Genomic DNA, 16,129 nt, shown 5'->3' with positions numbered 1-16,129 from the left:
CTTCATGTCTGTGTGGCCAGGGCTGGGTCACATGCCTATTTCATGTCTGTTGCACAGCACCCACTGGCCAGGGAAATGGCTTACCACGAGATGTTTGGACAATTCTTTTGAGGGTAGAATGGATATTGGGATGTTAACCACTGCTTTGGATACTGTTTCTGGAAACTCTGATAGCTAGATCAGCTGTGCTTTGCTTTAAGGCAGAGCTCAAACCTTGACGCTTCCTTTTGAGGGTCTTTAGTGATTAAATGAAAGCAAAAAAACCCAAAACACCAGATGTAATTATATTTATACTCCAAATTTGATGAGCAGAGCATACCTGTTACGTACATGTAGACAATTTATGTTCTCATGGAAAAATTCTTCAATTCCAGGAGCTCTCCCATCAACAAGCAGGAAAGGAAATGCTTGTTGGGTCTCTCTCCATGATGTGAGTCTCTCCATGACTCTCCAGGATAGTGGAGAAATCTTCTCAGGGCATCTGGGCAGCCCCTGGAATAATAATGAAGTTGCCTGAATAACCTCAACCCCCTAGCAAAATACTTTCAGGCAAAATTAAAGTCTTCTGATTTGCAATCAGAAGAACATTATAAGTAAAATGAATCTTCTGACCTTACTTTCAGAGGGCGGCTGCTGAATGCAGGACAATTAGAGTTTGTGTTCACCAGGATCTGTCTGCCCTGTGAGACCAGCAGGGTCCCCAATGTTTAGAAACATCAGGTATAGGGCAGAGTTTCCTTTCCCTGAGATTGTTGCCCTTTCCAGAAATACCTCAGCCTCTTGAAATAGTTTCCTGGAAGTTGTAACTGGAAAACAGCCAGGCCAGGGAAGGTGCTTAATGTTGGGCAAAAGTGAGGCTTGTGGGGAGTCCAGCTGGGGGACAGGGGAGAAATCTCCTCAGCTATGTCTCTGGGTCTTTTCAGTTCTGGTGGTCTTGGGTTCCAATCTTTCAAGGGATGAGCCTTTGAAACATGTCCCTGGCAGTATGTCTACCTTCCTGGATGGCTGCATATCCCCTTTTCTCCCTGTGCTCTTATCTGACTATAGCATTTGATGCTTTGAGGTTCTGATAGCTGCATAGTTAGGAGAGAGAGCTCTTATTCATAAAATTTGCTGCAGAAATCCAAAGCATAGGACAGAGTTATGACATGTTAAGGTCCACGTTTACAATTTACACGCATGCCCATTTCACACAATGTTACGTATGTGCAGACCTGCTTTCAAGAAAGCATGTTTATGTAGGCATCTGATAAGTACAAACACTGTTGTTAGTCTACCCAACAGCCACTCTGACATCTTCCTTGCTAACAGAACCCAGATTTTGTCCAGGTGTCCATCTTCTCTGTGTTTCTCATTTCCAACCCTAGAAACCAAATCTTGATAACTCTGGGACGGGTAGTCCCAATGATTGGTTTAGAGTGAACATATGACCAGTTCTGGCCAATGAGACATGTCAGGAAATCTGGAGGCTTCTGGGAAAGGTTTGTTTCTTAAAAAATAGAGAAGAAAGAGAAAGCTCCTCGTCCTTCTTGGGACTTTGTGGTAGCTGTTTGTAATCTTGGGATGTGGTGGCCATCTTGTGAAGATGAAGGGAACCAGCCCAAATGTAAATTGCCTGGATTCTTGAGGATTTGGGAGTTGCTGAATTAGTCAGCCCTGAAGCAGCTCTACCCCTGCACTTATCATCAGATTGAATTCCTTTGTTTAGACCATGTTGAGTTTATTTAATATAAAAGCATCTTAAACGATAATCCATACTCAACTATGGTCTCTATTCACAGGGTGCTGTATCCCCTTCCTCCTAGAGCAGTTCTTCTAACCTCCATCTGAGCAGGAGTCCTTCTAAGATTTGGGGAGGGTCTCCATGTCTGGGGCTCACTTAGAAGAACAGAAATACTCGTCAGCACAATTGCCACAGCTGATGGTAACTGCCCGCAGCCCTTAGGTATAGGCTCTGTGTGAGGTCAGCGCCAAACCCTTTGCCTATACCGTCTTATTTAATTATGGAAATGATTCCATGAGGTGGAGACGATATTATTCCCATTTGATAGCCGAGAAAGCCAAGGCCCACAAAAGTGAAGTAATTTTCTCAAAGTCTTAAAGCAGGTGATGAAACTAAGGGTCAAAACAGACTCTGGCCACACCCCTACCCATCACCCTGACCTCTCAACCAATCATGGGAACAGCAGCCAAGCATGGGCAGAGACCTTGTCACCTAATGGTTTCTCAGGATCAATATGTGAGTTCCCTGGGAGATGCGAAATCTAGATTCTAAAGGTAATTGAGTATATAAAATTCACTGCTTGACATGAATTCTCCCATGAGTTTTATTTAACCTCTCTGTACTTCAGATTCTCTATTTGTGAGGCTGTGTGTGACAAAGAGACTTTCCACGACCTACTTCCTCAGGATATGAGAAGATACACACGATAATGTACCTAGAAGCATTTTGCAATATTGAGAGGAAAAATACTACAGAAAGCCAGGCCATTGTTAATGTGATTTTAATAACTTCTCTCAACTCTTAGGATGTTGATAGTGCAATGGAACATGATAATTTATTGAAAAGTGGATGTGTTGTTTTGTTGAAATAAAGTAAGTTGGGCTTAACAATGTAAAGAGCAAAACTCTTGTTTCATCCTGTATTTATAGGTTCCAGTTCTAGATCTAGGCTGTGTGGATCAAAAGCCCAGCTCTGCCTCTTACCAGCTGTGTGACTGAGGGCAAGTTAGTTAACCTCTCTGAGATTCAGTTTCCTAATAGAAAACAGAGATAATAATAGCACTCATCTGGAGAGTTCTAGGAAGAGTTCTAGGAAGATGGTAACATCCGTCAGTCAGTTGGCACAGTGCCTAGGACATAATAGGGACTCAATAAATCTTAGCTGTTATAACTAATGTTACTTGTTTCATTTCATTAACACTAAGAAGATTCCTATTTTCCATTAAGTGTGCTCTCTATGGGATTAATAATTTGCATGCTTTGTTTCCAAGTTCGAGGTTACTAAACTTTATATTTAAGCCAACTGTTAGCAAGCAATCATGGAGCGTAACAGTTGATGAGGTGTCACTACCTACAAGTCAGCCTTGTCATTTGAAGATAAGCTGAAATGTGCAGCAGAATTGAAATTTGCTGTAAAAGACTAGTTAAAACAATTATTGCTGGAATTCATAAAAGAAAAGCTTTTCATGATAGGTTTCTTCTCGTACTTAACTGCAAGCTGACTTGAGTGAACAAGGAACAAACAATCCAGCTGGTCCCACAGCCTGGGGCAGTGACCACTACATTCTGCCCTAAACTGGTGAACCATATTTTAAAGACTGTGGACTGCTCTTATAGGGCTTTATTTGGCCAGTTTTGGTTGACAAATGGACTCTGGGTTTTTGTTTTTTGTTTTTGTTTTTGTTTTTGTTTTTTTTTAGTGAAAATGACTCTGTGTGTGTGTGTGTGTGTGTGTGCACGCATGCATGTGCACATGCGTGCATGCACACACATTTGTCCAATTCTCCCTCACCCTCTGTTGTTCTGTGCTGGGACAGTACTTTCTTGTAGGTTGGTCTTTAGTCTGTCTGAAAATTATATTGAAGATAATACCTGGAGGTTGATGCAACATAGTTAAGGGGCTACAAGAGCCTGTTAAATATATAGACCATTTGTGGTGAGGAGGGACAGGCAGGGTGGTACACCCATAAAGGCACTGGGCCGGAAGTCAGAAGACGGGTGTTCTAGTCTCTGCTCTGCCTGCCATTCAACGACTCAGTGCCAGCCGGGAGTAATCATGATGATATAAAAATAATAGCATTTACCATACTGCAGGGGTTAGATTAGTTGCTTTATATACAATCCATCATTTAATTTTCATGACCCCCTCCTCCAATTCACTCTTAAAAGAAAAAGATTTACTTATGATTAAAATAGGTAACTTCAGGCAGGATAAGGACCTCTGAAAATCCCATCTCCATCAAAAGCAAGAGTGATCAAAATCAACATATTCAGAACTCTGAAAACTAACCAAAGGCTTACAACAATACCAGAAGCGTTCACTCAAGAAAAATGTTTGGATCCCAGTAAGAACAGTGATCTTTGCGGAGTTTCAACTGGCCCGATTCCGGCCCTCCTCTCTAGCTCCCAGTAGCTCTGAGAATCAATAGGCTTGCACTACCCATAAGGCAGTGTGTTATTCCTCCACGACACGGAATGGGGCACTGACGTGTGCGACAATAGGGATGAACCTTAAAACATTATGTCAAGTGCAAGAAGCCAGACACAGAAGACCATCCATTGTGTCATTCCGTTTGTGTGAAATATTTGGAACAGGCAACTCTACAGAGACAAGAAGCAGATGGCTGGACGGCAGGGGCTGAGGGTGAGGAATAATCGGAATGACTGTCGGGTGTGGGGTTACTTTTTTGGGATGATGAAAATGCTCTGAAATTGACAGTGGTGATGGCTGCAGACCCCGTGAATGTACTAAAGATACTGAATTATATACATTTTTAAAGGGTGCATTTTATGATATGTAAATTATATCTTAATAAAGTTGCTATAAAATAAAATGAATAAAATAAAATAAAATAAGATAAAATAGGTAATTCATGTCTGTGGTTGGAAAGGAATCAAACAATCCAAAAGCATTTAGAATAAAAAGTATACCTCCTTCCATTCCTGTCCCTTAGCCCGTAGGTACCTCTCTCCCATGTGTTATTGTGAGTCCTTTCTGAGATTTTTTAATGCATTCCCAAGCATGTAAATACATGTATACTCACATTTGTACATAAATGGTAGCATACTATACATTCTCCTCATGCCCTTGCTTTTTCTTTTCTTTTTTCTTAAATGTTTATTGATCTATTTTTGAGAGAGAGAGTGGAGGAGGGGCAGACAGAGGGAGACAGAGAATCCCAAGCAGGCTCTGTGCTGTCAGCCCAGAGCCCAGTCTGGGGCTCGATCCCACAACTGTGAGATCATGACCTGAGCTGTAATCAAGTGTCAGATGCTTAACTGACTGAGCCACCCAGGTGTCCCAGGCCCTTGTTTTTGCATTTAAACATCAATATAGTACATATGAATATACTTCATTTAAAGTACATATTCATTTAGTACATATGAATATACTTCATTTAAAAAAATTGCTACAAAGCATGTTTTTGTATGGATGTGCTGTAATTTGTGTATTCTGTTCCCTAATGATGCATACATTTAGGTTGTCCCCAGTCTTATATTGTTAAACATATACAGGATCAACGGATTTATGTATTTCCGATTTTGATAGATATTGCCAGTGGCTATGCCACCACAATTGCTTTTTTCTCATTGGCCAGAAGTCATAAAGCAATCATAAATCACAAAGTAATATTTAGCTGCAGTAGAAGCCTGGAAATACATTCTTTATTCTTAGTGGCAGTATGCCTTGTTGAAAATTTAATTGCAGTGGAATAAAGAAGACCAGATATAGAGGGTAAGAAACAGATCTTCCTTGAAACTTTAACTTCTGTGACTTTATAAAACACTCTCTGGGAGCGCCTGGGTTGGTTAAGTGCCCAGCTTCGGCTCAGGTCATGATCTCGCAGCTCGTGGGTACGAGCCCTGCATCGGGCTCTGCTCTGACAGCTCAGAGCTTAGAGTCTGCTTCGGATTCTGTCTCCCTCTCTCTCTGCCCCTCCCCTGCTTGTGCTCTCTCTCTCTCTCTTTCTCTCTTTCAAAAATAAATAAACGTTAAAAAAATAAAATAAACACTCTCCGTGTCCTCTTCCTACTGTCTACGTGATGTCTTGAGTCTCCCTTGAGGAGGGACCCTCTGCTTCTACCCTTTCCTTGCTGCTGGTGTTCCCAGGGCTGGCTCTTGGCTTCTCACTGTACATACTCTCGTTGGGCAACCCGTGCATCCCACTGACTCAGCTGCCATTCGCATGCTGACGACTCCCTAATCTATGCCTCTGCCCCGTGCCCGGGCGGCACTGCTATAGTTCTCTACCATCTGGCATCTCCCTAACCATGACCAGAACCATCCCAGACCTACTACTTTTCAGTCTACTTTTGAAATCAAGGTTTTGCTCTCTCTAAGTCTGAGCTGGGATTCACTGGATTTAGGTGAAATTCTTGATCCCCAAATCTCAGGTGAACCTGGATCCCTCTCAAGACTTTTCAAAGGTTGGTGGGTTGGTGCTTATCACGGTCCTTGATGGAAGTGACATTTCTAAGGCAAACGTCTTCAAACTGGTGATGAAATTCTCGTATGCAGGTTTGCCTGAGTGAGGTTCCCTTTACTTACTATGGAATGGGTTACTTGGGGGTGATGGTGGGGGGTTGCTGGATCTGGAGAGAATCGTGAAGGTGTTTTCCAGAGAGGGATGCTTACCGTGTGTCACCCTCAGTCAGATTTCTCTGTGGACCTCAGCCTGGGACCTTACATCTCATACCCCCATGATGCAGACAGATGCCATGTGTAAATAAATTCTGAGATGACCAGCTAGATTGCTCGGTTTCCTCTGTGACACCATCCAGGAGAGGGTGGAGTCTATGACCCTGGAGGGAAGCCCCCACACTAAGAGCCTACTATCTACTGGACAGCTCCGCGGGGCTATCTCTTGGGATCTGGGTAGGACTCTTATCCGAACTCATGCTGCCCCTTGCCTGGCTGCCTGGGGAACCTCGCTCAGCCATGAAAGCTGAGCTCCAATGCGGTCTGAGGCCTCTCCTGACCCTTCAAGGAGAATTTGGCCAGCTCTTCCTTTAAGCTCTCACACTGATGCCGTCCACACTTCTACCACCTGCACCCCATCCCCGTCCAAAGAAGGCATAATATGACTCTTGTGTTTTCTTCTTCCTTGTCTTTTATGTTGCTTTATTTTATTTGGGTGTCTTGGTTAGGGAGTAACTTCTCCATTTCTAACAGACTTTGTGCATACCTTTCGTTGTGGATCCTGTGAGATCAATTCCTATTGTGAATAGTGTATAATGTACTTTGGCTGAAACCACCTGATCAGTGAGCTGTGAGTTCCCCTGTTCTTGTTTTTACTGAATCTTAGCCTTCTCTCCAGGTTGAAGCCTGCCTTTTGCCCAGGCCTTGAGCTTCTGACCCGAACTCCCATGAGCCTGGTATGATGTCGGAAATAATAGCTGTCTGAGGAGGTGAGTGTGCTCAGAAGCCATCTAGTACATTCTCTGTTGCCAGTAGAATGAGTATGGAACTAGCAATTAGAAGACTTAACGTTTGGTCCTGACTGTGCCTCTTAGCTGTGTGTAGAGAAATCACTTTACACGGCTGGTGGTTTATTTCACCTCTAAAGAGATATTACCTCACAGAGCTTTTGTTGGCACAGTGTTTAGTCCATTAGACTCTACCAGCACAGTGCTTAGGGCCTCTATGAAGCTTCAAAGTCAAAATTATTAAGAATTTAACTGGGGCACCTGGGTGGCTAAGTCAGTTGAGCATACAACTTCCGCTCAGGTCATGATCTCACCGTTCGTGGGTTTGAGCCCCTTGTCAGGCTCACTGCTGTCAGTGCAGAGCCCACTTCGGATCCTCTGTCACCCTCTCTCCCTGCCTCTTCCCCATTTGCACTCTCTTTTTCAAAAATAAATAAACATTTAAAAAATTAATAAGAATTTAACTAAATGCCTGAAAAATGTAACATAAGACCCACTCCTTTTGTTATTAAACTGTGTTATTTATTTATTTATTTATACTTTTAAAAAATGTTTATTTATTTTTGAGCAAGAGAGACAGACAGACAGACGGTGAGCAGGGGAGGGTGCAGAGAGAGAGAGAGAGAGGGAGATACAGAATCTAAGGCAGGCTCCAGGCTCTGAGCTGTTAGCACAGAGCCTGACACAGGGCTTGAACTCATGGACCATGAGACCATGACCTGAGCCGAAGTTGGACGCTTCACTGACCGTGCCACCCAGATGCCCCTAAACTTAGTATTTTTGAGACTTTCATTCTGTTAGAAAATGATTTGTGGATTACATTTCTTTTTTTCACTTTGCAAAAATTCCTGAGTATCTATATGATCTCCAGGAAATGACTGCTGGCCCTAAATTAAATAACTTACTTAAGCAAAACAAAACATTTCAAAGTAACATGCTAATATTCTGTCTCAGATGGGATGTGGGTGCCATTTCAGTATGTTTGCTGTGATGTGGGGGTCAAGGAAGTCAGAGTCCTAGAGCTTGGGGAGATCTTAAAATGGCCCTGTCTGTGAGGATCAAGGGCTTTACACATGTACCTGGTGAATTACAGAAAAATGCATTAACTATTCCGAAAACTCTATAGAACAAATGTCATTGTCCCAAGAGGCCACCAGCCAGGAATCTCTGGGAAAACAGTGGTTCTGAATTCCACTGGATCATTCAAATTGCTGGGGAAGAGTATCAGGTGGGTGCCTGAGAATGGCTCTTTTAACCAGCCCTCCAAGTGATGCTGGCAACTGGGTAGATTTGGGAACCACTGGACTATAATCAGAGCTCCTTCCATCTCATTTCATTTCATTTTGCCCTTGGTTTTCCCTTTTGGAAAAGAACGGCTGATCATCCTCCTCTCCACATTTCTTCATGAACGTGGCTGCTGCCAGTCTTTCTTAGCCAGGCAGGATGAGCCCAAGGCCATTCACAGCACAATCAAACATGGCTTTGTCTTCAGCCCTTTCCTTCTCAAACCTCTCCTCCTCTGTAAGAGCTTACATCCCAACACCCCCTCTCCACCTCCTGCCGAATCTTATCCTTTGCACTGTCCTTGAACTTCCTTCTCAACTGTCAGATGCTAGCTGGGACATTTTTCTCTTCCTTGCTCTTTTGTTCCAAGTCAGCTTCTGCAAAATGTTTTCTGTTCCAGTTGTGCAATAACGGGGCCATAGCAGGGATGTCCGGGTGAGAGTGTTATAATTGCAGGAGGCCAGAAGACCGGAAATAGGAAATAAACAGTGTTACATCCTCCTGAGACCAGCTGCAGGGCCAAAGTGGTTGGGGTGGGAGAGGGAGCAGGGGAAGAGAGACATTCACCTTTGCTCTTCTGGGCATATTACCTTTCCTGGGGCAGGAAGTCAGTTGAACAGACAGAACTCTAGAGCCAGAAGCTTTGCTCATCCAGGCTGGAGGTTGGAAGGATGTGGTCTGCTGGAAACGTGACACTTGGTCATTTTAGTAAGTGTCTTATTTTGGCTGCAAAGGTAGCGGTGGTGCCTTCCTTCCTGGGGAGGGGGTTTTCCGCCCTCCTTGAAGTTGGCATGCTTGGTTAATTTGTGCAAGGAGAACGCCACCAGAATTATTCAGCATTTGCCGACAGGCTCACGCCCGACCTCAAATCCTGCAGATTTCACTATTTTTAGTGGAATGCAGCTAATTATAGACAGATAATTATAATTAAGATGAATTTTCTTGTTGTGTGAGATACTTGTCGCGCTCCGACGTCACCTCTTAACGGCACAGTAACACATCGCCAGCAGCGAGCTGCCGTGTTTCCCCAGGTGCGTCAGAGATTCATTGGCAACAGAATTACGCTGGGGATGGCTGTTGAGAATGCAGATTACTGGGCTCAGATGCACGCAATCAGAATTTCTAGGGTGAGAGGCCTAGGAATCTGTATGCTTAGCATAGACTCTCTAGTGATTCTGAAGAATTCCAACGTTGAAGAGTCATTGATTAGTCGAAACCTATTATGTGCTAGGGACTCTTCTGATTAGCCAAATCCTTGGGGCACCTGGGTGGCTCAGTCAGTTGGGCATCTGGACTCTTGATTTTGGCTCAGGTCATGATCTCACGGTTTATGGGACCGAACCCTGTGTTGGGCTCTGGGCTGACAGCACAGAACCTGCTTGGGATTCTCTCTCTTCTGTCTCTCATTGCCCCTCGCTGGCTCACGCTCCCTCTCTTTCTCAAAATAAATAAGTAAGCATTAAAAAGAAAAAGAAAAAAAAATCCTCACAACAATCTTATGAAGTAGATACTCTTATCTCCACTTTTACACTGAAGCTTAGAGAAGCTGATGATATTTCTAACATCACACAGATAGGAAATAGCAAAGCCCTGATTCAAACTCAGGTCCATTTGGTACAAACGCCTGTACCCTTTCCCAACTGACCCATGGAAGTGGCCTGTGACATTTGTGGTAGCTGAGATAGCACCGAATGGGTGCGGGAAAGCCCCTGACAGAGGCCCTAACTTTGTGGGGAACCCATGGTACTTGTGAATTTTCTTCTTCAACGATTGTTGGATTTATTCTCCTTTTGACTGTGGGGGGCTCACAGCTCCTAGGAGTCCATACTCCCTCCTGGACTGGGTGTTTGGCTGACACTGGACACCCATCTTTTTGGAAACTGATGATTAAAAGCAGTGTGGCAGGTGCTATTGGGAACCTATCCGGTACCCATTTACTCCCCTCCCTGTCTTGGGTGACTGTGCTTCAGGAGGGACAGAGCCTTGCTGTCACCCCTCGCATGTGATCCTCAGCCAGATTATATGGGGAGTTCTCATCCGCTTGCTGGGGCCTCAGCTATGGGCAACTGACCCCATTCAATGAAGATGTGAGAGACAGTCTGTTGGGAGGTTTCTGAGAGCAACTCCTTATGGGAAGCCGTCCAAGCTGTTCCATAGGAAGAAGCCAGGCTAACAGTGCACAACTCCAGGCATCGCCAGTGTGTTGGAATCCACATGGACTGAGCCCCCTTGGAATTGCAGAGGGATACTGGTCACACAGAAAGCAGGGTGAAGGACCCCCTGCCGTCTGTCACCACAGACGCACATGGAAAAGATTTCACCTTCACCCACTGACACTTGAGCCACCGGTATTTCCAATCCCACGTTTACCTGTTAAAATCAGCTGAATAAAGATTTTAAAACACAGAACTGTCCAGGCACAAGAGGCTTTCTGGTTAAAGCGTGTGGCTCCCGGTTGAACAAAAGCCCAACTCTAGTGTCTCCTGAAGTTAGTTTATGCTGAAGCTCTCACAAGAGGATAAACATCCTCGGTTTGGAATCTTGGGGAGGATCAGGCGGGATCTTGGCTGCCCAGGACTCACTTTATCTTTGGCAGCTTTGACAGAGCAGTTCCAGGCCACAGAGGCCCTGAGGGAGAGGCCAGGCCCTGGCTGACCCAGCCTCTGCTGGCAAAGCACTGGCTTCCGCCTCCAGGTTTCGAAGCTTCAGCTATCAGCTTTCTTCCTCTCCTTTTGGCCTTTAATTGTTAACTTCCTCAGGATGTTCCTCTTGAAACGCCAGCTTCCTCCTCATCAGGCACCCTCTGCCAGTTTGTCAGGACAAGAGAATTCGGATTCTCTGCCCGTCCTGGCTCCAAAGCAAGAAGCTTTCCCAACCCCGTTTACCCTCAGCTTCCTGTCAGGCCTCAGCCAAAGCTCTGTAGTTTTCTTAGCCTGAACCCAGGTTTCAACATAATACAATATAGCAGCAAACAATTTTAAATGGTTTCTAAAAATACAAATTTCCTCCTTAATTAGTGCAATTACACATGCTCAGTGAAGAAGTCATCAAAGAGCACCATGCAAAAAATAAATCCCAAACCAAAGTAATCCTGATGCCCGGAGAGGACTCCTGCTGAGTATTTATTTTCTACCTCCTTCGTTTAATGTTATTATCACTATGATGATTGTTATTCCTTATGTCACGACTATGATCGTCATGACCATCATTGTTGTTATTCATCATTATTTCTATGAGTATCACTCTTATCATGGATAGTCACTGAGATTGCTGTTGTGCAACATTGAATAGAGTGTCTCTATTCACAAATGGCGTCTGATTAAACAAAGATGATTCAGAGAGTTCCCCTAAAGACACAGATACATATCACCAATCCCTGGCTGTCACTCTGACCTTCTCTTTGAAGTTTGAGACTTCAAAATATTCCAGTCCCTCCAGAGGCAGGGACCACCACACACGTGCAGAAGATACTTGGGGAGGGTGCCTGTCCCTTCCGGAGCCTATGGAAACATTTAGAAGCTTCCCCTCCTGATCCTCCCAGCCATGTGTGTAGGCCTGCAAGCTGCAGCCAGGGCGTCCCAGGATAAACCCGTCCAACACCAAGTTTTCTGAGTCAATTTGGGGCCTGGAAACTGTTCCTGAGGGCCTGAAGAGGTTGTGAATGGCATCCTTGACCCTCCTGAGGCTCTATATTTTTTCTACATAGACTTGGAGGCAAGAGACCACTATTTGCTACCGAGAATGCCAGGGGATGGTTTTACCCTCTATCACAGCCTCGAAATTTTTTTCTAAGTCGATTTAGAAACCTGGGAGCAGCACTGTCCATGGACATGTGCACAGAGGGTCTCCTAAGACTGTCTGAGCCTTGTGAGATAGAATCTCCAAGTCCCCTCAGGTGGCCACAGAGGGCTGGAACTCTACTACAAGGCATAGAGAGGGCCTGTGCCCACTTGACCAACCTCAGAAGTTTCTTAGTTCTCTGAGGAAACCCTGGAATGTCTGATGGCTGGAAAACACCGAGGATAATGCCCTCTAACAGCTCTGGCTGTCCCATGGAGACATGGGAACGAAGACATCCCCACCACGACAGGCCCAGGAAGACCAGATGGCAACAAGGTTTTATTTTTAAAAAGGTTTGTTTTAGAACAGAATAGCAGTTTCGTATGCCCTCTACAATGAATACTTTTCTTTTTTTGGTTAGCCAGCATGAGTGCCCCCTTTTCGGAAAACGCACCGAGAGTTCCTTTTGGGTAACAAGGTCTGACCCACTCTCAGAACTAAAAGTTACAAATAGGGGGCACCTGGGTGGCTCAGTTCGTTAAGCATCCAACTCTTGATTTCAGCTCAGGTCATGATCTCACAGTTCATGGGTTCAAGCCCCACATGGGGCTCTATGTGGACACTGTGGAGCCTGCTTGGGATTCTCCCTCTGTCTTTCTCTGCCCCTCTCCTGCTCTCTCTCTCTCTCAAAAATAAATGAATAAACATTAAAAAAAATAAAAATGAAAGTCCCAGGGATCACATGTGACTAGATTGCCATCCATAGGACCTAGATATCCCTTATGAAACCCAGTTGGGATACCAGTTGAAAGTAAATACATTTACGCACAAGACATGGCAAGAACATCTCTATAAGCAGGGAATGACATTCTCTCTGGATTCCAGCAAGAGATCTAACAGAAGCTTGCACTTAGAAGAGAGATTAAGTACAATCCAAGGGATTTGGATTGAACAGGGCATCATTCCAAAGTTTCACTACTTGATCTGAGCAGGTGCCCTCCAGGAGGTCACACTTACTCTTTTCACAAGTAGTAACTCATTCTGACAAACATCTTCTTAAAACATATTATAAATTTAATATGGAAACCCATCTAGTATTAAGTAATAACCAAGCTCTTTACATGGTTGAAGAGACATGTTCTTCACTATAATAAGCAGGTAGTCATTGGAACCAAGAGCAACTCAGATCATGGTTTCCACCCCTTGCTTCTTAGGAAAAGAATCTTCCTTCCTTTCTTCTCTTTTAATGTTCATTTATTTATTGAGAGAGAGAGAGAGAGAGAGAGCACAAGGAGGGGATGAGCAGAGTGGGGGGGAGAGAGAGAATCACAAGCAGATTCTGCATTGTTAGCACAGAGTCTGATGTGGGACATGATCTCATGAACCTTGACATGATGAGCTGAGCTGAAATCAAGGGTCGGCCACTTAACAGACTGAGCCACCCAGGTACCCCAAACCTTCTTTCCTTTCTACAGTAACACCTAATTATTGGAGAAAAATTTTGAAAATACTGATAAGTAAAAGGAAAATGAAAATCAGCCACTAGCCCTCTATCCAGTGGTAACCGCTATTGATAATTTGCCTTATATCCCTCCATTAAAAAACAAGTTTTACTGAGATATAATTCACATGAAGTGGACTCATTTAAGATGTACAGTTCAAATGCTTTCAGTATTTTCTCAGAGTTGTGTAGCCATCAATCAATTTTAGAATATTTCTATTACTCCAAAAAGAAACCCTGTACCCCTTAGCTTTCACCTCTCAAATTTCCACCTCCACTCCAGTCCTAGACAACCATGAAGCTACCTTGTGTCTCTGTAGATTTGCCTATTCTGGATGTTTCATATAAATGGAATCATACATGATGTGCTCCTTTGTAACTGTCTTCTTTCACTTAGCTTCATGTGCCTGGGGTTTATCCATATTGTAGCATGGGGCTGGGGTAGACTGGCTACGCTTAGAAAGACCTTCCTCATTCTGTATTAAAAGAATTGATTACATTTTATTTTAATTCTTTTGTGGTATATATTTTTTAATGTTTAAAGCTTTGCTTTGGATTTTACTTTGACAGAAGTTAAGAAGTGACTTGGGAATGTGACTTTGAATTTCCTTACTCTCTTTAATTCTTCACTGATGGGAATTCTATCTTTATCATATTCTAAATCTCAGTATATATATCAACACTCTGTACCATCTCTTTAAGAGTCTCCAGTTCAAAATTAGAAAGGCAAAGCAGGGAAGGATTTTGCATAGTGTCTTGTAGGCTGGGATTTGAACTTACGTCCTTCTTCAGCAGGATGCCCTTGACTTTGAAGCTAGATTGCTCAAGACTCAGTGAACATGGGAGCAACTGAAAATTTTAACCTCCATCAGGTTTGTAATAGAGCTTTAAAGCAATCACCTTTGGAGGAGGTGTGAAGAGATAGGCAAGAGGATATGGTATCAACACCTTCATCTCCTTCACCAGGAAAAATACCCAGGGGGCACAGTTGAACATTTGTTTCTAGAATTCCTGGTGAACAAGCAGAAAGATCTTTAAAACCTGCTTGATGCCTAGTGTCATCTGTGCCTTCCTTAGAACATTAAGTGGCTCTGGGGGAGACAACTGGGGTCCCTTTCAGAAGAAACTGTACTGCTTGCTGTAAATAGCAATACAACATTCTAAGCGAATCTTGGCAAATCCGCGCCTCTGGGACTGGAGCAAGGAATTATCAGTACAATCTAACCTTGAGGGAAAAAAGGCAATATTGCTTCTGAGCTATGCCATGATGTCATATTTGCTGTGGAGAACAGATACTATCATGAATCTACTATATCCTGCAAATGCTTAAAAAACAATTTTTGCAAAGGCAAAGGTGGAACTTTATTTCAGATACAGGTTAAAGCAGCTAAAACATGTCATATTGACAGACTCTTGTCTCTGAACTTTTACCTCTCATTGTTCATGCCACCAATTTAAGAATCAATTATGTTTAACCTCATGTCAGCTGGAGGTGACCCTGTACTTTAAGTTTTGAGCAAAACTAACTTGTCTCCCCTCCCATGTATACTTGGAGACCTAGTAGTCCCTTCAGACCCTGGGGAATTCACAGAGAGAGGACCATATGTACTACATTTCCCCTGGTTACCTCCAGCTTTGAAATCCTGATTCTACAAAATCAGTTCTGTTCATGAAACATCTCTTCATCCCAACTTGTGTCTCACTGCCCTAACTGGCCATGACTTTGATAGCTTCATTTTCTAAAATGCCATCATCCAAGGCTGTGTATGTAGCTGACTTTTACTGACAGTTTGAGGCCATGGAGAGGTTTATATCATAGCATCTGAATTTAAATCCAAAGTTAAACCTGAATTAAATCTAAAACTGAATTAGCAGATCCTTGATCCTTGCTTTGGCATTTTGTCCCATTTTGTCAAGAGTTTTTGTCTCATTGTCCATATTTCTGCCTGCTTCTGTGCTGTCTTGTCTTGTCTTGTCTCTCTCTCCCCTGACCCTCTCCCCTTTCTTACTTTATTTCTCTCCACCATAATCAAATTTCTCTTAACCTCTTTATGTGGAGCACTTTGGCTCCCTTGCATTCATTACTTTTCTTCCAGACAAACTATTGAAGACTCACCTCCCAACTAGACTGACCTATCAAGGTATTAAAACAATTTTTTAAGTTTATTTTATTTTTGAGAGAGAGAGAGAGAGAAAGCAGAGGAGGGGCAGAGACAGAGGGAGAGAGAAAATCCCAAGCAGGATCCACACTGTCAGCATGGAGCCTGATGTGGGGCTCAAACTCACAAATCGTGAGATCATGACCTGAGCCGAAACAGAGTTGGATGCTTAATCAAGTGAGCTACCCAGGCACCCCAAGGTATTTTTGACAACAAAGGCAATTCTTTTCATAAGTGGAACTTCATTCCACTGTTA

The 16,129-nt window shown here is 43.5% G+C and overlaps 1 protein-coding gene across 1 annotated transcript in view; it reads right to left on the bottom strand.

Annotated features, from left to right (window-relative positions):
• Nucleotides 1-270: 270 nt before the first annotated feature.
• ZDHHC14 (zinc finger DHHC-type palmitoyltransferase 14) overlaps nucleotides 271-16,129 on the bottom strand; it is a 335,282-nt gene continuing 319,423 nt past the window's right edge. Inside the window, exon 9 of the mRNA XM_045500149.1 lies at nucleotides 271-492. Within this exon, the coding sequence (XP_045356105.1) occupies nucleotides 289-492 (204 nt within the window). The 3' untranslated portion in view covers nucleotides 271-288. The remainder of the gene's footprint in view (nucleotides 493-16,129) is intronic.

The sequence above is a fragment of the Leopardus geoffroyi genome, chromosome B2, assembly GCF_018350155.1.
Source record: "Leopardus geoffroyi isolate Oge1 chromosome B2, O.geoffroyi_Oge1_pat1.0, whole genome shotgun sequence".
Classification (NCBI taxonomy): Eukaryota; Metazoa; Chordata; class Mammalia; order Carnivora; family Felidae; genus Leopardus; species Leopardus geoffroyi.
Note: the sequence above shows the minus strand (reverse complement) of the source record. Positions and strands in the feature narration are given on the sequence as shown.